The sequence below is a fragment of the Camelina sativa genome, chromosome 11 (assembly GCF_000633955.1).
Source record: "Camelina sativa cultivar DH55 chromosome 11, Cs, whole genome shotgun sequence".
Taxonomy (NCBI): domain Eukaryota; kingdom Viridiplantae; phylum Streptophyta; class Magnoliopsida; order Brassicales; family Brassicaceae; genus Camelina; species Camelina sativa.
Window position 1 is genome coordinate 2,035,349 of NC_025695.1, and position 21,656 is coordinate 2,057,004.

At 34.8% G+C, this 21,656-nt stretch overlaps 6 protein-coding genes and 2 pseudogenes across 6 annotated transcripts in view; 4 read left to right on the forward strand and 4 right to left on the reverse strand.

Annotated features, from left to right (window-relative positions):
* The window catches only part of LOC104721114 (epoxide hydrolase 4-like), a 2,539-nt gene extending 2,274 nt beyond the window's left edge, over positions 1-265 (forward strand). Inside the window, exon 4 of the mRNA XM_010439026.2 lies at positions 24-265. Coding sequence (XP_010437328.1) covers positions 24-150 — 127 coding nt within the window. The 3' untranslated portion in view covers positions 151-265. The remainder of the gene's footprint in view (positions 1-23) is intronic.
* Positions 259-1,987, reverse strand: LOC104721115 (protein DR_1172). Its single transcript, XM_010439027.2, has 2 exons — positions 1,730-1,987; positions 259-1,480 (listed from the first exon to the last, which is right to left on the reverse strand). The coding sequence occupies exons 1-2, from the start codon at positions 1,930-1,932 to the stop codon at positions 424-426; spliced, it is 1,260 nt and encodes a 419-aa protein (XP_010437329.1). The 5' UTR covers positions 1,933-1,987; the 3' UTR covers positions 259-423.
* Positions 2,713-3,390, forward strand: LOC104721116 (agamous-like MADS-box protein AGL62). The gene is made up of 2 exons (XM_010439028.2): positions 2,713-3,042; positions 3,148-3,390. The coding sequence occupies exons 1-2, from the start codon at positions 2,713-2,715 to the stop codon at positions 3,373-3,375; spliced, it is 558 nt and encodes a 185-aa protein (XP_010437330.1). The 3' UTR covers positions 3,376-3,390.
* Positions 3,302-4,232, reverse strand: LOC104727546 (ATPase family AAA domain-containing protein 3-A-like). Its single transcript, XM_010446643.2, has 2 exons — positions 4,046-4,232; positions 3,302-3,927 (listed from the first exon to the last, which is right to left on the reverse strand). Exon 2 carries the CDS (start codon positions 3,909-3,911, stop codon positions 3,393-3,395), a length of 519 nt encoding a protein of 172 aa, XP_010444945.1. The 5' UTR covers positions 3,912-3,927; positions 4,046-4,232; the 3' UTR covers positions 3,302-3,392.
* LOC109127211 lies at positions 8,800-9,086 on the reverse strand (annotated as a pseudogene).
* Positions 10,170-13,401, forward strand: LOC109127212 (annotated as a pseudogene).
* Positions 14,814-15,708, forward strand: LOC104721118 (agamous-like MADS-box protein AGL62). The gene is made up of 2 exons (XM_010439031.2): positions 14,814-15,143; positions 15,240-15,708. Exons 1-2 carry the CDS (start codon positions 14,814-14,816, stop codon positions 15,663-15,665), a joined length of 756 nt encoding a protein of 251 aa, XP_010437333.1. The 3' UTR covers positions 15,666-15,708.
* Positions 15,898-18,958, reverse strand: LOC104721117 (ATPase family AAA domain-containing protein 3C-like). The gene is made up of 8 exons (XM_010439030.2): positions 18,506-18,958; positions 18,238-18,333; positions 18,029-18,139; positions 17,622-17,931; positions 17,419-17,509; positions 16,945-17,275; positions 16,708-16,856; positions 15,898-16,589 (listed from the first exon to the last, which is right to left on the reverse strand). The coding sequence occupies exons 1-8, from the start codon at positions 18,791-18,793 to the stop codon at positions 16,055-16,057; spliced, it is 1,911 nt and encodes a 636-aa protein (XP_010437332.1). The 5' UTR covers positions 18,794-18,958; the 3' UTR covers positions 15,898-16,054.

Here is a 21,656-nt window from a genome sequence, read left to right on the forward strand (position 1 = left end):
TTTGATCATCGTTGATTTTTCAGACAACTAGGTGAGAAGGCATCAATAGAGAGTATAAAGAAGGCAGGCCATCTGGTTCATTTGGAAAGACCTTGTGTTTACAACAGGCGTCTCAAAAAGTTTCTCGCATCCATTCACTATGACGATTAATAATCTCTTCAGTAAATTAAATTATATTTGATATTGATATATATATGGATCATTTGTATCGAGATTGAATAAGCGTTTCTTTATATCCAGATTAAGAAACATCTCAAGTTTAATTCAGAATCTGCTTTAGAAACTAATACAAGTAACTCCATCATTCTTACATATACATATATTACACATATATATAAGAAAATTTATTTCACAAACGAAGATTAGATATCTAAAATCATACTTTTAACTTTTACCCTAGACGTAAATATAACTTCTCCGGTTCTACAGCTCGGCACTACGGTCTCTCACATATGTACCGTACTCTCCAGCAGCATCAGAAGCCTTCTCCTTTGCACTCTCATAAGCTTCTTTTGTCTTCTCTGACATTGAATCCTTAGCTGCACCATACCTTTCCCCAACCTTACGCAAGGCATCCTCGAATCTTTCGTCTGCTTCGCTCCTTGATCCGTATGCGTCCGCTGTTTTGTTTCTAACATCTTGAGCTTTATCTGATGCCATATCTTTGGCATTCTTAGACCCTTCTTTGAATCTTTCGTATGATTCATCAGCATTATCTTTAGCTTCACCACTCTTATCGGTAGCCATCCTAATCGCATCTTCGGCTTTGTCATAGGCAACGTCCTTGGCTTGACCAGCCTTTTCAGAGGCTAATCGTGCTTTGTCGTAGGCCATGTCCTTAGCTTGTTCCGCCTTGTCATAAGTTGATCTCGCTTTGTCGGTAGTCATGTCCTTAGCTTTACTAGCCTTGTCGTAGGCCATGTCTTTTGCTTGACCGGCCATTTCGTAGGCTGATTCCGCCGTGTCATATGCCTTATCTTTGGCATGACCGGTTTTGTCATAGGCCCTGTCTTTGGCTTGACCAGCAATGTCGTAGGCTGATCCCGCCTTCTCAAAAACCTTATCCTTGGCTTGACCGGCCTTGTCATAGGCCATGTCTTTCGCTTGACCGGCTTTGTCGTAGGCTGATCCCACCTTGTCGTAGGCTATGTCCTTAGCTTGACCCGGCTTGTCATAGACCATGTCTTTGGCTTGACCTGCATTGTCGAAAGCCATGTCTTTAGTTTGACCGGCCTTGTTGTAAGCCATGTCTTTAGCTTCACCGGTCTTATTATAGGCCATATCCTTTGCATCACCAGCCTTATCATAAGCATAATGTTTCGCATTTTGAGCACTATCGTAAGCAGATCCGGCCCTGTCTGCTGCAAAGTCCTTGGCGTAACCGGCCGCATTGTCATATGCGGATTCAGCCTTGTCATAAGCATAGTTCTTCGCAGATTCAGCCGCTTCTTCTGCCTCGTCTTTCTTGCTTCCCAATCCTCTGTTCAACCCAAAAATAAAAAAAAATATTAAATCACTTAAATGTTCGAAATGCAAATGAAGCGTGCACATAAATAAAAGAATCATTCTGTAAAAACAAAACTCAAAACTACGATTCATAATTTAGAAAAGTTTTTTTATAATTATTATCAAAGACTAAAGAGATTAACTATATATGGTTCTATATAAAGAAACAAACACAGATCCAAAATAAAAGTATGATCACGCGTAAACAAAAGATTACTCTTACGTGGAGATTTTGTCTGAAACCCAACCAGTCCAAGAAGCAGTTTTGTCATGAGCGGTCTCGGCTGCGTTATCAGCATGCTCTGCTTCGCTTCTAACCATATCATCTGCCGTCTCTGTTCCCCATCCATAGCATTCATTCGGCCACATCGGCATCACCAACATCATAAGCATCATCATCATCATGACACTTCTTTTCGCCATCATTCCCAATTTTCTTTAATTTTCGATTTGTGATAGTTTGTGTTTTGTATTCTGGTTCCAATCTCTATGGAGAAAGTTTATAGTTATCAGGTGTGATCCCTTTCTTTCACTAGATAAGCGGTTAACTATAGACACGTGGGTTATTCGATGTTAACGTGGCGGTTAAAGCGGTGGGAAGTAATGTCTGACTTATTTGCCACGTGTTGATTCCTGGTTAGGGCTTGCAGTTGCAGGGTTAGTGTCTTCCCGACCCGACCCGGTCATAGCCACGTAGAGGCAGTTTCAATACTTACTTAAAAGCTGTTTTCAATGAAGATTCGTGTTTTCTTGAATTAAAATTTGAATATGATGTGGCAATGTCTCAAAAATAGATAATATTCTTTTTTGTTTATAGATTACTTGTATTAGCTGTAAAAAAGATAGCTCTAATTAATAAAATATCTCCCCAATATATAGAATAGGTACACAACAGCTCATAAATAATTTATTGTGTTTTTGATGGAGGAGTTAATCTATACATTTGTCAAACTAATACAATGATATTGCATTTAGATTACCATAAATGTTTATCCTTAAGAAATTTTAGAGATAAGTATGAAATATTTTTCAAATAGAAAAAATCAATTTTGATAAAAATAAGAGTTGGTAGGAAAATAGTACTTAGAATGGCTTATAATGATAAATGGTTCTATATGTAATATAGGCATGTATAAATAAAAAGAAGTTGTTCTACTCTTAAATATCATCAATTTTGTCTTTTGCTTATCTAAAGCTTTTGAGAAAATGGTGAAAAGTAACAAAGGTGGTCAGAAAATAGAGATGAAAAAAATGAAAAATGAGAAGAACCTTCAAGTGACTTTCTCGAAAAGAAGGTTTGGTCTTTTCAAGAAAGTCAGTGAGCTTTGCACATTGTGTGGTGCAGAGATTTTGATGATTGTATTCTCTCCCTCTGGGAAAGTGTTTTCTTTCGGACATCCTGGTGTTAGAGAACTAATCTATCGTTTTACAAATTTTACCGACAATTCTCTCATTCCCCACCAACCAAACAACAACCAGCTTGTTGAATCTCGTCCGGATAGAAATGTCCAATATCTCAAGGAGATGCTCGCTCATGTAAAACATAATTATATTTTTTATTATTTTAAATATTCATATGCGCATAAACCATATATATCTCTTTTTTTATTTCACAAAATTAGATGATTTTCATCGTTGCAGGTGCTGGCCAAACAGAAAAAGGCGGAACATAATAGAATGACATTGGACATGGTGAAACAATCCAGAGAACAAAGAAGAATCTGCTGGTATGAAAAAGATGTGAAAGAACTCGACCTAACCGAAACTGACGATCTGATTGGTGCTCTTCAAGATATAAGGAAGAAGTTGGTAAGTGACATGTCTCACTATCCTCAATTAAATGTTTTTCATCAGAATTACATGGGATAATCAAAGATGCAAATGGACTAGGAAGAAAAGAGTAATGGTTGAAAACGTTCAGAAGAAAGCCTATGCCTTTGGTGATGTTGTTCAACTTTATACGCAACAATCTCTTCAAAAAGCTGTGAATCCAAAACACAATCCTTTCGTCCGTATACTCCAGCTTGTACTCCAGCCACAAGCTTTGCAATCTCACGGCCAGAGAATCCTTCCGTCTTCTTTGCAGCCTCAGATATCACTTGATCAGTTAAGTCTGCGTTAACGGTAATCTTCTGTGACAGCTTCTTAAACAAATGACTCCATATGTGTTTTGTGTCTTTGTCGCTGTCACTATTCTTTAGATATTTGTTGACATAGAGATTGAGAAGCTTGAAACGTTCTTCTTCCCCTGGAAGTGGGAACTCAATGACTTCATCAATCCTATCTGTAACCGCACTATCGAGATCTCCAGGTCTGTTTGTAGCTAAGACAAGAACAATGTCCCAAGATTGATCACCAGTTCGGAAGAGCAAAGCGTTCAGAGCACTACGTTGAGCCTCACTCATGTAAGTGCTGTTACGCTTGCAAAGAGAAAAAGTTGCAATCTTTCTGTTATTTTACAGTCAGAAATCTAAAACACTGACAAAATGCAGCTCAAACGACCACTCATATACTAGAAACTTAAAGAGGGAGATCTTACTCGCATAGAAAAGCATCGGCTTCATCAATGAAAAGAAGTAAACCTTTGTTTGATTTCTTAGCCCAATCAAAAATCTGAAGGAAACCGAAGCCAATGCTCAAATGCGCAAAACGTCTCGCACGAACCAACCTACACTTCACTCTCGCCACCACTGAACAAGCCTGTGACAGCCTCTCATCCACCGACGAACGTCATAGCCTTGTTTGTTTGTGACAGTTTGCTTTGAACCAGATGATGTGCTAAAAACATGTAGCCAAGTGCAGCTATCTGGAAAACAACCCCAATAAAGAAAGAAATCTTAAGCTTTTGAATCTATTCAAAGATAATACAAAAGAGCAATTGAAAGAAAACAATCTACCCTTCTGCAAATTGGGACAGTTGGAACCCCATCCTTTAATTATTCCGACAAAAACTGCAGTTACAAATCCCGCGACAAACAGGGCAGGACCAGTCTGCATTCTCCATGTTTAACTCACTGCACTGTGTACGATGTCCCATCGTTTTCTGCATGTAACGCGCACACATAGAACACAGATAGTAAAGCATTGATGTTGACATTTCAGGATCTTACTCTCACTTGTAAGATCAGTTTCTCTCATCTCTCTATCTCTGTTTTGGACACTCTGTTTTGTTCATTGAATAACAAGAAAGTTAGAGAACTTAGAGAGATAACACAAAGAGATTACATTTTATTTTCGGATCTCTAGAATACTTTCTTACAACACACACATCATACTTATACTACTTCTACTAGTTGCACCTCCCACATGTTCCCATACTTAAGACCATCATGACTCTTACACATTAGACCATACTCCTAGTTACTAACCCTTACACATCATAAGTTTGCTTTCTTACACAAGCCACACTACTATTACAACAACTCTCTTAGCTAGGCTTTAACCACTAAGTCACAACACAACTTTCTACTTTGTCTTTGTTGCAGATTTAATCAAGAACTCAATTCTCAACAATTGAGCAAACCACGTTTCACAGTATTTGCAACTTGTAATACCAGAAATGGGGGTGTTTGTTCTTTACCTGAATTAGTGACAAGTCTTACCCTTAAAACGGATCATAAAAATCCGTTTCCCATCCTGTCATAGCCATCAACAAAACAAGTTCAACTTTGTTCTGTATTCCCAAGAAGCTGCTTCTCATGTTCCTCAGTGTAAATCTCAGGCCTTGCTCCTTCACCAGTTTAATTGCTTTTTTTACCCTTCTCATTAATCCCATCAGTGTAGAGATAACTGGACTTGTGTTCTCCAATCTAACAACAATCACAAAAGAAGAAACAAATCATAAACCCTAATTTAAACTCCAAAAAAAAAAAAAAAAACCATAATTTCTACTCATAATATTCCTCCAGAAAGATCTCTACTTTAAACTGAAACAAATCGATTGATAATCCCTAGTCTCGACTCAAATCCCCTAATTTATAAAACTCAAAAAACTCTAATGATCAAGGTTGTTTCAACTCCTGATTGGCTGGGGAGAAAAATAATTTTTTTTTTTTTACTTTGCCTCATTTATGTCGACTATGCTCTCTCTCTCTCTCTCTCTCTCTCTCTCTCTCTCTCTCTCAGTTTCGCGACCCACCGGTTCACCGCCGATTTCTTGTCTCCCCGTGATCGCATCATGATTTTTGCTCAACTTTATGCAGAGGATGAGCGGAATTGCTACTCTTACCAAGAGGTCTTCTCTTTTTAATCTCTATGGATTCTCAAAATTTATTATTGGTGTGGCTTCGTCTCTGTTATTGTTCTTCAAAATCTCAATTGGGTTCAGGTTCTTCGATCCTAAAGGTCTCGCCTTGATCAAATTACGTCACCGTTCTCGGGTCGGGTCTGCGGTTTAAGTTGAAAGATTTTGTCCGGATCTTCAAATCTTAAACAAAATCTATGGTGAGCGATTCCTTCTTTTAGGGTGTTATTCAACCGTGTATTTTAAAGGAATCTAATGTATTTTGAAATGAAGTCTTATTCAATTAAGTATTTAAAAAAGTCCATTAAAATTTGGTGTTATTAGATTATGTATTTATTTGATGGATTTTAGAATACATAAAAAAACTCGGTTATTCGATGTCCATTTGATTTAGTGTCATTTTAGATTTTAATGAACTTTATTCGGAAAAGATGAACAAACACAATCTGACATATTTTTTAAGTATTTCAATATCTTTCTCTCTCTTCAGAATTGATTCAGAGATTAGTGGAAGAATCAAAAAGATGTCTTTCCACATGTGTTTTTCACCGGCGGTTCCGTTCGTGATCAGTTATTGCTTCATAGTCAATATCTCTCAGATGGCCTCCTCTCCCGGTGTTTTTGCGATTCCGGTTAGGTTCCCATCGGTAATTTTAGCAGTTCTCCCTCATTATTGTTGCAAAACCAATTACGTATTGAGTATTGATAATAAATAATATTTTAGTTCAATTTATTTTTGCTTTGATTTTTACCTTGATTTTTTCCTTAATTTTTGGTTAACAACGCAATTATGGGTAAATTTATTTTATTTAAGTTAAATAATAAAGTCCAGTAATAATGATTTTCAAATCCACTATTAATGACAACAAATCCATGCATTAGAAAACCATAGAATTTTAAAATCCACAAATAATTGAAATCAATTAAAATGCTTCCTCCAATAACACCTCCTTAATGTTACTAGAGATGAAATTAAATACTCCATCAGTTTCATAATATATGATGTTTTAGAGGTTATTCTTTGTTTTATAATATAAGATGTTATCAACTTTTTAAGTAACTTTTAGATTACTTTTATATTTTCTTATTATTTATTTTATGCAGTCTTATTTACGATTAGTTAAACTTTTTTTAAAATAGTCATTTCTTAATCTTCATACTTTCACTCAAAACATCTTATATTTTGAAATGAAATGAGTATATGTTAATCAGGCCCAACTCAAATTTTATCTAGATCGAGTGTTATATTATAAACAAAACTTAAATATATACCATTTTAAAAAAATATTAAAAATTATCATCTTAAGCTCCCCAATGCTTTTGCACCTTCAACACATATGCTAAGCCGACACAAAGGCTAATGTATCTTATTATGTTTTTTGTTTGATTTTACTTTCTATGTGTTTGATTATATGTATTTGAGGTGTTTGATAAATGGGCGAAAAAGTATTTGAGGTTCCTCATTATATATATTTTTTCTATATGTGTTTGTGTTCTCGAGAAGGTGGTATTACGTGTATTATGTATTTGTTTGTTTAGTATGCAATTGTATAGGATAGTATTTTGTCGATTTACAATTTGGTTAAACATGGGACATGTCTTAATAGGCAATTGTCGAAAGTTTATTATCTCACTTAACATGCTTAAATATGTTTTTTAGGATTGGGTTTTGTTGAGTTTGTTTTTTTCATTTTTTTGGTTTTGTTCTAAATTAAAAGTGTTCTGTAATTACTTTCTTCTTCATCCATTCATCCTCCTTTTCCACCTTTTTCTTTGTTCTATGAGTTCGTTTGTACGGACTTGGGTTGCAATTTAGGATGTAGTTGTTAACTGTTTCGAGTGTAGAAGATTCCTTATTAGTCTTGAGAAGACAGTTGGCGGAGTCTAATTTGGTTTGTGGTGTCGACGTAGACTAAGTTAATTTCTGATTTCTCGGGTGGCAAGGTTTTGTTTTGTTTTTGTTGATAAGGCATAGTTTTTTTTTTTAATGTTTTATTGTGTCTTGGTAATAGTTTCCCCCTAATTTGATTTCTAGGATGAAGATGGGAACTAAAGAACTGGGGAGTTTGTTCGTTATTGGTAAATTGGTTGTCTAAGTAATGGAGAATTTGTAAGTATATCAAGAATTTGATTGTTATATTTTTGTTGGTTTGATATATTGATTAAACTTGAGGGGATTATCATGTGTGTGGATCATTCATTGAAAAATAGCTTGTTGAATAATAGTTAACTGTTTAATGAGGCACATTGTAAAAATTGATAATTTTTTGTTTACAAAATAGTTAGCTTTCTTGCTGAAATCTATGATCTTTGTTACCCTTCTTCTCTCGTAAATCGTTTTTTAACCTTTTTGATATGAAAATTTGAAAACATGATAAGTTGAATATTTGATTATTTGTTTTAAGTAAATGATATGGTTGATTTGAATAACAAATGGATGTTGATAATCATTTTTAAAAAATGTGTGTCTCTTGGTTTCCTTTGCCACCATGTTTATCTTCATAAAAGTATGGAAATAGTAGTTAGTTTCTTCGTTAAAAGTGTCAAATATAAGATTCAATTCGGTTTTGTTTTGTTTTTGTTTTTTTTGGTAAAGAATTAGTTAATGTAGGTAGTGGACTGTCGATGTTAATTACTTACATGAAATTGCTGGTAGACCTTTAAAAACTTCTATGTAGACTATGTTTGTCACAAGTCTATTTATAAGCATTTTAAGGAAACTTTAAAAAACTGATTTTCCAACTTTTTAAATGCCACGTTTAAGTTATATCATGAAGATAAACTTATACATTTGCTTGTAGTGGAAACACTTTTCAAATGTGGTGTCTATGTTCTTGAGGTGATAGAAACTTGTTGTTGTTGGTTTCATCTCTGTTGAAGGGAGATTAAATACCAATTCTTTCTGGCCACTCTAATCCAATGTAATGAGATTCTGTTATTTTTCCAGCAATTGTTAACCATAGTTGTGTTGTCAGTCCATTTAAGCTTTTACCTTCAACGTTTATGCCTCTATAGAATAGTAAAATAGCATACAAATAGACGGCTTCTAGCTACCCTGCATTGGCTGAGACACCCAAATGATGGATTCCTCTGAAAAAATCATTGAGCATCATGATTGTTTTCTGCAAGACATTTTTCATGAGGGGAAGGTATAGGACTGACAATAGTGACTTCTTCATCAGTGGAGCGAGGTTGAGTTTTTGGAAAACTCGTTCGTCATTAGATGCGCCTAATTCTTTGCAAGAGAGGATGTAACAACAACTTTTGAGACAATTATATCCAAGAGATCTTGAGGGAGTAATTCCAGTTGACTTATATCAACTTTGTTCGGATCCATTTGTAAACAGAAGTATTGTAAACTTTGAAAGTGTGAATTGTGTTTATTTCCACTCGTTTAAATAGATTAATGACAAGTGATGGATGTTTCATCTTCTTGGACGTTCCAATTAATATTCTTAAATATGGTATTTTATGGAGTATTTATGTCTCGTATGTAAATGCCCACGTTCGCCTTTCAACCTTAATTTTAGTGATCTTATTTTCAACATTTGACGACTGTTGATATTCTTATTTGTGAATCCTGGCAACGACCGATGAACAAAGAGTCAAAAACAAATGGGAGGTGAGTAGAGGTATATACTTTTTCCCTTTCTTTTACATAAGCTTATATTAATTATATTTGGGCTTATATTTAATCAGCCATGTAATGAATGTGGCCTTCAAAACAATATATAAATCCCAATGATTTTGTTAAATTTTTGTGGTGACGTGGATGCTCTCGTATGAAAGAAAACTCTGCTATTATATATATGATTTCCCTTGTCCAGTTTTTTTATTCTTTTAATTTTATTAGTAAAATAGTTTTATTGTCTAGTGATTCTTTTAATGTTATTAGTAAAATAGTTTTATTGTCTAGTGATTGGTGTGGTTGCATTCATATTAACTTAGGTGATCTCATCATATTCTTAGTAATGAGATCTAATTGTTTATGTAGTGAATTGTGTTCATCTAATTGTTTATTGTCTGTTTGTAAGTTCTATGGATAGATTAGCTTGATGAATTTGTTTCTTTTCTGTTTATGAGATTGTCATAGAGTTGTGATTATTTGACATGGTGATGATAACCATATCTATCTCGGCTGCAGGAGGTAAATCAGCTTTCTAAAACCCTTTTTGTTGCTGCAAGTTACAAGTGAAACATGTTTTAATCAGTATCTATATCTCTACTTGAAGGTGGAGACGCGGACCCTTCAGACAGTACACAAGATCGGACAGAGTGGAGTTACATTCATTAGCAGGTACCTAAGAATTCTTTATTCAAACCAGTTTGATTGGTGACGCAATGGCTCCCACCTGAACCCTTGGTAGCTTATAGTGATGCTCAAACGGACGAAAGCCATCATGGCAGGAGTTGGACCTATATGACTCAAGATTGGGAGCCCGTTGTCATCTGTAAGAAAGCCCCTAACTCTGCCGCTAAGCGTGACGAGAAAACTGTCTTTGTATCGCTGAAAGGTGGTTTAATGGGGTAATTGTGATTGTCAATTGAAATTTTATCATTAAATTTATATATATATATATATATATATTTTGTTAAAAGGCTTTCAATTTATAAACATATATGTCCAATGAGCTATTTTCGGAATAGGCCCATACAATTATCCCCTTAGGGTTCAGTCCAATTACACCAAAACAAACGAGATAACATAGACCAAAATTGACCCGGGTATAAACCAATCTAAACCAATAGCTAACCGATATAAACAAGAAACCCTAATCTGCAATGGAGAACTCTATCGCAGCCGCCTTCCCACGAAGCTGTGGATACTCGCCGGACCAGGACCACCGGCGAGCCAGGAAGACGGGAGTCAAACAGAGAAGGTGACACAGGACCATCACCATCCCGCCACCGTAGAGTTGTGAAGAGAAGGAAGAAGAAACCGATCTAACAATCCGGAAGCCATAGTTCAATCTGATAGAGATAGAGCAGTAGGGAGTAGATCTAAAAAGCCATCGACGGTGACTTAGCCTTGCCTTTCCGGCGGAAGACCTCCCCCGTAAAACCACCAGCCGTGACAAAACCTCCTGCGTCTCTAGCCATTCAGATCTAACCGCCGTATCTTTCTCATTCCTCGCCGAGAACTTCCTTCTTCTAACCGCATAGCCACGCCGCCGGTAGAGCTCTTGCCGGAAGTGTCCTGCGGAAACTTCTCCTCGCCACAAACTCCCTTGATTTCGATCTGGTGACCTCGCCGGTAGGTGCAATGGACTGCGGATGAAGCGCCATGGACCAGTAGTTCCTCTTCAATGAAGCGCCATGGACCAGTAGTTCCTCTTCAACGCCGGAATCGCCAGAGGAACCCTTCACTCGGTGCACAGAGTCGTGATCAGAAGAAGAAAAAGGAGGAGAGAGGAGAGAGTCGCGAGAAGATCTCACGCGCTCACCTCTCTAAAATAAGTTTATTTTCCTGTTGTTTTTTACTCTTATATTTTTAAGAACCCCAAATTTAACAATGGACCCATGAAATATTAAAGTTACTTAAAAAATCTTAATTTCATTTTTTTTTCAAAATTAAGAATAAACTATGTTTTAATTTTAACAAACTTTGTTTAAATTCTTTGATGGAGATAAGACTGCATGCGTACGTAATGTGCAATTTGATAATTAAGTCCAATTGTCTGTTGCTAGAATCGTGTGTATTATATATTTTTCTCTTCGTGATTTATTCTTTTGGTACTGATGTAACAACAACAAAAGAACCAAGTAACGTTTTATGTGAAAGAAAATGTTTATTACAAGAATCAATTATGATTGTAATCTTACAAACATTTTATTGAAAAACAATGATAGTGACAAAAAATCTACAATACTTGAGTATAAATCATTTTATTTGTATCTTATAAATGTTGATTTTGATAAACATAACTCACTATCATTAAGAAAATTAAACTCTAGTAAATTGTATATATATAATATATATCTTGAAAATTTTAGGCCCCCATAACTCAAGAAAAAAATTTCATTCCAACCATTTGATTGTAAATTTTTTTTGATAAGTCCAATTGTCTGTTGTTAGAATCGTGTGTACGGATTATATATTTTCTCTTCGTGATTTATTCTTTTGGTAACAAAAGAACAAGTAAACGTTTTATGTGAAAGAACATGTTTATTACAAGAATCAATTATGATTGTAATCTTCAAACATTTTATTGAAAAACAAAGATAGTGACAAAAATCTACAATACTTGAGTATGAATCATAACTTATAAATGTTGATTTTAATAAACATAACTCACTATCATTAGGAACATTAAACTCTCGTAAATTGTATATATCTATCTTGAAAATTTTAGGCCCCCATAACTCAAAATTAAAATCTCATTTAATCTATTTTAATTTGAATTAAAATTTGAATATGATGTGGCCATGCTTGAAATGTCTCAAAGATAGATAATATTCTTTTCTGTTTATAGATTACTTGTATTAGCTGTAAAAAAAGACCAAAATTGGCTCTAATTGCTAAAATGAATAATTTTATTAAATTGTTCCCTAATATATAGAATAGGTGTTTATACAACAGCTCATAAATAATTTATTGTGCTTCTGATGGGGGAGTTAATTCATACATTGGTCAAACTAATACAATGATATTGCATTTAAATCACCATGAATGTCTATCCTTAAGAAATTTTAGAGATAAGTATGAAATATTCCTCAAATGGGAAAATTCAATTTTGATAAAAATAAGGGTTGGTAGGAAAAATAGTACTTAGAATGACTTATAATGATAAATGGTTCCATGTGTAATACACGCCTGTATAAATAAAAAGAAGTTGTTCTACTCTTAAACATCATCAGCTTTGTCTCTTGCTTATCCAAAGCTTTTGAGAAAATAGTGAAAAGTAACAAAGGTGGTCAGAAAATAGAGATGAAAAAAAGGAGAAACGAGAAGAACCTTCAAGTGACTTTCTCGAAAAGAAGGTTTGGTCTTTTCAAGAAAGCCAGTGAGCTTTGCACATTGTGTGGTGCAGAGATTTTGATGATTGTGTTCTCTCCCGCTGGGAAAGTGTTTTCTTTCGGTCATCCTGGTGTTAGAGAACTAATCTATCGTTTTACAAACTTTACCAGCAATTCTCTCATTCCCCACCAACCAAACAACAACCAGCTTGTTGAATCTCGTCCGGATTGAAATGTCCAATACCTTAAGGAGATGCTCGCTCATGTAAAACATAATTATATTTTTTATTATTTTAAATGTTCATATGCGCATAAACCATATATATCTTCTTTTTTATTTCACAAAATTAGATGATTGAATCTCATCATTGCAGGTGCTGGCCAAACAGGAAAAGGCGGAACATAATAGAATGGCATTGGACATGGTGAAACAATCCAGAAAACAAAGAGGAATCTGCTGGTATGAAAAAGATGTGAAAGAACTCGACCTGACCGAAATTGACGATCTGATTGGTGCTCTTCAAGATATAAGGAAGAAACTGCTGTCTTTGGTGGTGGTGGTAATGTTGATGTTGGCGGCATTGATATGTTTGATCAAAGAATGGAATACATTCAACAATAATCCAATCATAGGTTATCCTAACCAGACACCATTGTTTGGATACAACAATGATGCAATTATCATTCAGAGCTAGAGTATGAGGCTAGAAAAGCAGCTGCGATATTGAAATCATCCTAATCAATATTTTGAGTCATTTTGGCTATGGTTACTGTTAGGATTGTTCTTGTGTTGTGAGACTTTATTTTTCCTTTCATTTTGTTCAGTATGTTTGCTTCTTCTCTTCATCGTTTATTTGTACTTTTGCGTGTTTGGATTGTATTGGGCTAGCCACCCGTGGTTTAATCAGACATTTTATTTTGCAATTCCAGTTTGATGTTACATCATTGTGAGATCAAACAAGATTTACAAATGAATTCTGAACAAACGCACAATGAATCAGTAAAAGAATCAGATTTTTACTTTTGAATAAGTAATGGTTGAAAACCTTCAGAAGCAAGCCTATGACTTTGGTGATGTTCTTCACCTTTATAAGCAACAATCTCTTCAAAAAGCTGTGAATCCAAAACACAATCCTTTCGTCCGTATACTCCAGCTTGTACTCCAGCCACAAGCTTTGCAATCTTACGGCCAGAGAATCCTTTTCTCCAGCCAATCACAGGTTGACACAAATAAGTTCTAAAGAAATCTAAAACATCTAATTTAGCCATCGATACGTAATGTGCAATTTGATAATTAAGTCCAATTGGCTGTTGCTAGAATCCATCGATACGTAATGTGTATTATATATTTTTCTCTTCGTGATTTATTCTTTTGGTACTGATGTAAAAACAACAAAAGAAAGAAAATGTTTATTACAAGAATCAATTATGATTGTGATCTTCAAACATTTTATTGAAAAACAAAGATAGTGACAAAAATCTACAATACTTAAGTATAAATCATTTTATTTATATCTTATAAATGTTGATTTTGATAAACATAACTCACTATCATTATGAACATTAAACTCTAGTAATTTGTATATATCTATCTTGAAAATTTTAGGCCCATAACTCAAAATTAAAATTTCATTTAATCCATTTTTATTTGAATATGATGTGGAATAGATAATATTCTTTTCTGTATACAGATTACTTGTATTAGCTGTAAAAAAAAAGACCAAAATGGCACTAATTAATAAAATGAATAATTTTATTAAATTGTTCCCCAATATATAGAATAGGTGTTTATAAAACAGCTCATAAATAATTTATTGTGTCTTATGGGGGAGTTGATGCATACATTTGTCAAACTAATACAATGATATTGCATTTAAATCACCATGAATGTTTATCCTTAAGAAATTTTAGAGATAAGTATGAAATATTCCTCAAATGGGAAAATTCAATTTTGATAAAAATAAGGGTTGGAAAGAAAAATAGTACTTATAATGGCTTATAATGTTAAATATTTTCTGTGTATAGCACGCCTATATAAATAAAAAGAAGTTGTTCTACTCTTAAGCATCATCAGCTTTATCTCTTGTTTATCCAAGCTTTTGATAAAATGGTGAGAAGTAACAAAGGTCGTCAAAAAATAGAGATGAAAAAAATGAGAAACGAGAGTAACCTTCAAGTGACTTTCTCGAAAAGAAGGTTTGGTCTTTTCAAGAAAGCCAGTGAACTTTGCACATTGTGTGGTGCAGAGATTTTGATGATTGTGTTCTCTCCGGGTGGGAAAGTGTTTTCTTTTGGTCATCCTAGTGTTAGAGAACTAATCTATCGTTTTCAAAACTTCAACCACAATTCTCTCATTCCCCACCAACCAAACAACCTACAGCTTGTTGAATCTCGTCCGGATAGAAATATCCAATACCTCAACGAGATTCTCACTCATGTATAATATAATTATATTTTTTTATATTATAATTATATATATCTATATCTATTTTCTTATTTCACAAAATTAAATGATTGAATCTCATCATTACAGATGCTGGCCAAACAGGAGAAGGCAAAACATAATAGAATGACATTGGACAGGGTGAAACAATCAAGAGAACAAAGAGGAATTCGCTGGTATGAAAAAGATGTGAAAGAATTCGATCTGACCGAAACCGACGATCTGATTGGTGCTCTTCAAGATGTAAGGAAGAAGTTGGTAAGTGACATGTCTCACTATCCTCAATTAAATGTTTCTCATCAGAATTACATGGGAGAAACTGCTGTCTTTGGTGGTGGTGGTAATGTTGATGTTGGCGTCATTGATCTGTTTGATCAAAGAATAAATACATTCAACTGTAATCCAATCATGGGGTTTCCTAACCAGACACCATTGTTTGGATACAACAATGATGGAGTTATCGTTCCCAGTTACAACATGAATTACATGTCAAGTTGCAACTTCAACGAGCGCTAGAGTCTAAGGCTAGAAGAGCAGCTGTATTGAAATCATCCTATGAGTTATTTTGGCTATGGTTACTGTTAGGATTGTTTGTCTTGTGAGACTTCAGTTTATTTTTCCTTTCATTTTGTTCAGTATGTTTGCTTCTTCTCTTCATCGTTTATTTGTACTTTTGCGTGTTTGGATTGTATTGGGCTAGCCACCCGCGGTTTAATCAGACATTTTATTTTGCAATTCCAGTTTGATGTTACATAGTGAGATCAAACAAGATTTACAAATGAATTCTTAACAAGCGCACAATGAAACTGTGAAAGTTAGATTTTAGCACGCACTATTTTAAAAAGAATCAGATTTCTTATTTTTGAATAAGTAAATGACATGGTATAATCAAAGATGCAAATGGACTAGGAAGAAAAGAGTAATGGTTGAAAACCTTCAGAAGCAAGCCTATGCCTTTGGTGATGTTCTTCAACTTTATACGCAACAATCTCTTCAAAAAGCTGTGAATCCAAAACACAATCCTTTCGTCCGTATACTCCAGCTTGTACTCCAGCCACAAGCTTTGCAATCTCACGGCCAGAGAATCCTTCCGTCTTCTTTGCAGCCTCAGATATCACTTGATCAGTTAAGTCTGCGTTAACGGTAATCTTCTGTGACAGCTTCTTAAACAAATGACTCCATTTGTGTTTTGTGTCTTTGTCGTTGTCACTATTCTTTAGATATTTGTTGACATAGAGATTGAGAAGCTTGAAACGTTCTTCTTCCCCTGGAAGTGGGAACTCAATGACTTCATCAATCCTGTCTGTAACCGCACTATCGAGATCTCCAGGTCTATTTGTAGCTAAGACAAGAACAATGTCCCGAGATTGATCACCAGTTCGGAAGAGCAAAGCGTTCAGAGCACTACGTTGAGCCTCACTCATGTAAGTGCTGTTACGCCTGCAAAGAGAAAAAGTTGCAATATTTCTGTTATTTTACAGTCAGAAATCTAAAACCCTGACAAAATGCAGCTCAAACGACCACTCATATACTAGAAACTTAAAGAGGGAGCTCTTACTCGCATAGAAAAGCATCGGCTTCATCAATGAAAAGAAGTAAACCTTTGTTTGATTTCTTAGCCCAATCAAAAATCTGATGGATTTTAGTAACAGCTTGTGATCCCAAGGGAGCAACATCTCCTCCTGTCATCATAGCATAATCCAGACCCTGCAGAAAAATAATTGTTATCTAAGAGAACTCATAAACGCAGGATTAACAAAGCTAGTAGTAGCACATAGTTTTGATAATAACTCACAGATTTCCAAGCTATTTCCCTTGCCACCATAGTTTTACCAGTTCCAGGAGGTCCATAAAACATCATGTTGCGGAATGGTGCTTGATGTGTTTTGGTATTTGATGTAGCTCTAGCGAGTCGCTCGATTCGCGTCTTTAAAGAAGGATGGAGAACGACATTATCAATCGGCTTTTTCCCTTCTGCTACAGATGCTGCTGCTGCTCCCGAGATTCTCTTCTTCAACTGAGACACCGAGCTTGCCCAAGGAAATCTACCCATGGAAGATTCTCGAATAAGTGATGGTTGTCCAAGCATCCTATTAATATAACCCCATGTAACTCTAGCTCCTTCACTGTTAAATACAAAAGAATCACGAGATAGGTTCCATTAGAAGAAAGGAAGATGATAATAGAATCTAAGATCACTCAAGTCAAATCAGACTGGTTCAGAACATCGCATAATATCCAGTAGCTTATTTAGTTTGGAGATGCATACCGTGTTGTGTAAACTCCTGCAGCTAATGCAGTAGCTCCTCCCACAGTCATTATCAGCTTATTCCTATCAGTTAACAAGGTTCTAAACCCGCCTGCCAAATTCATACAGAAGTAAGCTAAAGGAACAAAAAAAAAAACTGATCTTTCTTGATTGATCAAAACCCAAAGCAAGAAGATCTAACTTTTCTTGATTGATCAGTTTACCTTCAATGTGACTGAACATTGTGTTGATTGCAGCAAGCCACTTCTCCCTTTCACCATTTATCCTTTCCATAAGCAATCTTCTGTTTTGCTCTTCAGTAAGTTTGGCTTCATGAGCCCGACCTTCAGCTTCAGCCATGGCCTTGACACGAATCGTCTCTCGCTCAAGTTCAGCTCTCTCTTTCTCAGTTTGGCGATGCTGAGCTTGGATCTGTTCTTCTGTGGCGATTCTTGTTCTCTCTTTCCTAATAGAGGACTCCTCTTGCATCTTAACCAATTCCACATTATGATGTCTCTGAGCTTCATGATCTGTCTACATTACTCCCAAACCAAAAACATTTGTCAGATTCTACTACTTCAGAAAGATTATCCCATTTACGAGAATTTACACCAACAAGAGAGTAACTAACCTGTTGTCTCTTTCTTGCCAATTCATCCTCATATCGAAGACTTTGTGCTTTGGTTTGCGCATGTGTCTGCAAAAGATTTCTCTGGTCCTCAGCCAATTTCCGCTGTCTCTCCTGCCCGTTTCAAATGCCCCATAAAAAAACAGATTGCAATAAGTCTTGTGATCCCCTGTTTAAAAAGTGGCAGCAAAATGAAAAGTTCAATTACTCACAATATCAGTGTGTGCTTGAACAGCTTCGTACTGAGATTTCTCAGCCGCTACTTCAGCTAACCGAGTTTTCTCCTGCTTCCTCATGAGATCAAACACCTAAATGATAGAAAGCAAGAACCCAACAAACTAAGATTAAAACCCAATTTCCGTAATCACCAAAAGACACACACATCTCCACATATAAAAATTCAATTTTTTAAGTTTAAATTCCCCTTTTTGATAAACCCTAATTTCAGTCAGAACTTGGTAAATAGATAGAACAAGTCACCTGGTTGGAATGGGGAGAGCTATTGATATCTCTAAGAGCTTTTGCAGCTCTCTCAAGGGCCTCAGGATCAAAACCAGATCCTTTGGGCTCATCAGGCTCTGCTTTATTAGACTTACTAGAGTCCGACGAAGATTGATTCGCCGGAGAATCTGACGGAGGTGGAGATGGAGAAGAAGAATAGAAGGGAAACCGGAATCGAGAATCGGCGTAAGCACGGTTCTGAGACAATGACATTGAAGTGAACGCAGCAGCTATCGCCGCCGCGGAACATAATCTAGAAGCAGCCATGGATTTCGACAGAATAAAAAAAAAACTAAACCCTTTTCAAAAGATTGAGAAACAGAGCTTAAGGTCCATCAAAGTCGGGAATTTGACGGTGGATGATGGTTGATTTCTTGGTTTCGATGATGGTTGATAACCCCACGGTGGCTGAGATTTTAGGGTTTAAACGGTATTTTTTAAAAGGCATAATAAAATAAAATAAAATGATAAAATCTCAATTTGCTTGGAGAATAATCAAAATACAGATGTGGGCCTAAATTTTAATAAGGCCTGTTATTGGCCCATGTTCTAAACGTACCTGAAAATTACTGTGTGTAAAAAAAAAGGCCGATAATACATTATAGTTGTCTTTTTCCTTCTCTTGAACGAATTGGATATAATGGTAACCCTTTTTTTGTTACACGTAATGTAAGTTTTAAATTTTTAAAGAGAGAAAATTACTGTGTGTAGAAAAAAGTTAATGATTTTTTAAAAGTTTTGACATCTGCCAAGTTTTTGTTCTCTCCACTCAGCTTATACTGTATATAGATCGCGGGTACGTAATATAATTATTTGAAATTTAAAGTATAAGAAATTATTCCACAATCCACATTGAAATTATTAAAACTACTAATACTGAAGTTAATTTTCGTATATTCTCGATGGAATATATATATAAATATAAAAAACACAAAATTTGAGCTTAGTGGATATATAAGGATTATTCGAACGTACGTACTTGCAAATTTATAAGTTTTAAAACTATTGGCTATTATAGGAGTACTATTGTAAGCACAAATGGAATCCACTTTTAATTATAAAATCTAATTAAACATAACCAGCTTTTGTAATTGTAATTTCATGCATTGAATTAAATTGAAAGATTTACGATAGTTCGAAGTTATAAGAAAAGTTTTAACAAAAAAAAAAGAAGAAAAAAAGTTATAAGAAAAGTTCACAACCGTCATTTTAGGATAGTTAATACTTCTAGTTACGATTTTAAACGCACTGTATTATAACACCTTTAAAGTTTCTTTTATTTTCCTATTTCCATTGTTTTAAAATAACATCTTTTATAGTTACTAAATTCCAGTTTTTTGTTCTTCATTATGGTTCGTATCGTATATATGGGTCGCACATTTGTGCTTGGAATATATACAAGACATGTGCTTTAAAATATTACAGAATAATGTCTCCCTTTTTCAGAAAGAAAAAAAAAAACAGTATACGTGTCTTTTTCTTTCTCTTAAACGAATTGGATTTTAAATTATTAATATTGAACTGTATAATTCCAATTCTCCGTCATGGACCTCATGGTTCGTATATGGGTCGCAATTTTGCGACGTGGAATATACAAGGCATGCATGTGCTCTAAAATATTACCGAATAAGCTATAATATCCCTCCTTATTTTTATTTTCGTAGAAAAGTAAAATTGTATATCACTTATATTTTGTGTTGGCACAAAACGAATAATACTTTAGATGAATCAAATTTGACACAAATGTATAGATCAATAGAGGGACCTCTCATTTTGACTTTTTTAATCTTGACATTTTTTGTTACTATGAGTTTTTTATACTAAAATTAAAAGTCAAGATGAGAAGTCCCCTACTATTATTCTATACACTTTTTTTGTGTCAGTATGATTCTGGTTAACAATAACGAGTTAGTTACACACCTATACTCTTTTAGTACTACTATTTGTTTTCACCAAAGCAATTAAAAACGAAATCATCAAGCTATAACAACAGTTACAGTATATAAATCATATAATATAATAACTAACGCCTTGAACCTCTCTGTGAATAAATAGAAATGAATTATTATTTCTAATAAATGATATCACCACTGTCATCAAAATTTAGCCCGTTCGTACATTCCATGCAAAATGTTTCTCCCCAATAAGGACACGTGCATCTCACGAGAACCAAACAATTCAATATTAATTGATCCGCCAAAAGAAAGTAAAAACAATCATCTTCTCAATTACTTCTTTTATTTACCGTCATCATCATCATCGATGATCTCTTGATTTATTTGCGAGAGCGCAATACCGTATGGTCTGTTACAATGTTCATGGAGATTGTCATCACTCATCAGGCTAACGCGCCAAATAACGAGGTGAGTGCAAAAGTGAACCAAAACATGTTCTGAATCGTTTTCTCAGGGGTTTTATAATCGTCCGATCTTTAATTTATTTTATTGGCTTTTAATGATATGTGTAAGAAGATCCGACGTTTCGAGGCGAGCCTTACATGAAACGCACACTGATTGATTTAGATTAGCACGGAAGTAGATGATTCTTACATAATCGTAACACCAAAATAAGTAAATACATTTAAATATCTTTGCTTTGATAAAATATCTTTGTCGACTTCAGGAGACCCTGCAAGACATTGAAAAGCCAGATGAATTTAATTCTTCAAAAAAGACTAGAAATAGGTACGGTAGACTATTTTATCAATTCTTTGATACAATACTGAACTTAAGCTATAGTCTAAAGATTCTAAACTAAATTAAAAGAGAAAAGGGATTACACTATTTATATATGTGGAGTAGTTTTTGCAATGGTAAAGACAAGAGACATAGAACATGCTATCATTATGTGGGACTTTAATTTTTCTTGGCTAGAAGACAGATAAGACGATGGTTGAAAGCTTTTCATCAGGAAATAGCATTTTTGGTTGTATAGATATAAGAGATAATGGCTTATGATAAAAAATTTCAAGAACTCGACAAAACTAACTTTTGTATTCTCTGTTACTAGATTGCTTTTGGCCCCACAGTTAGAGGTTGGGACAGTTCACAGATATGGGAAATGGTGGTGTTTACTATATAGATCATTTAAGCTAGATTTATTTTTCTCTTTTTTTTTTTTTTTTTTTTTT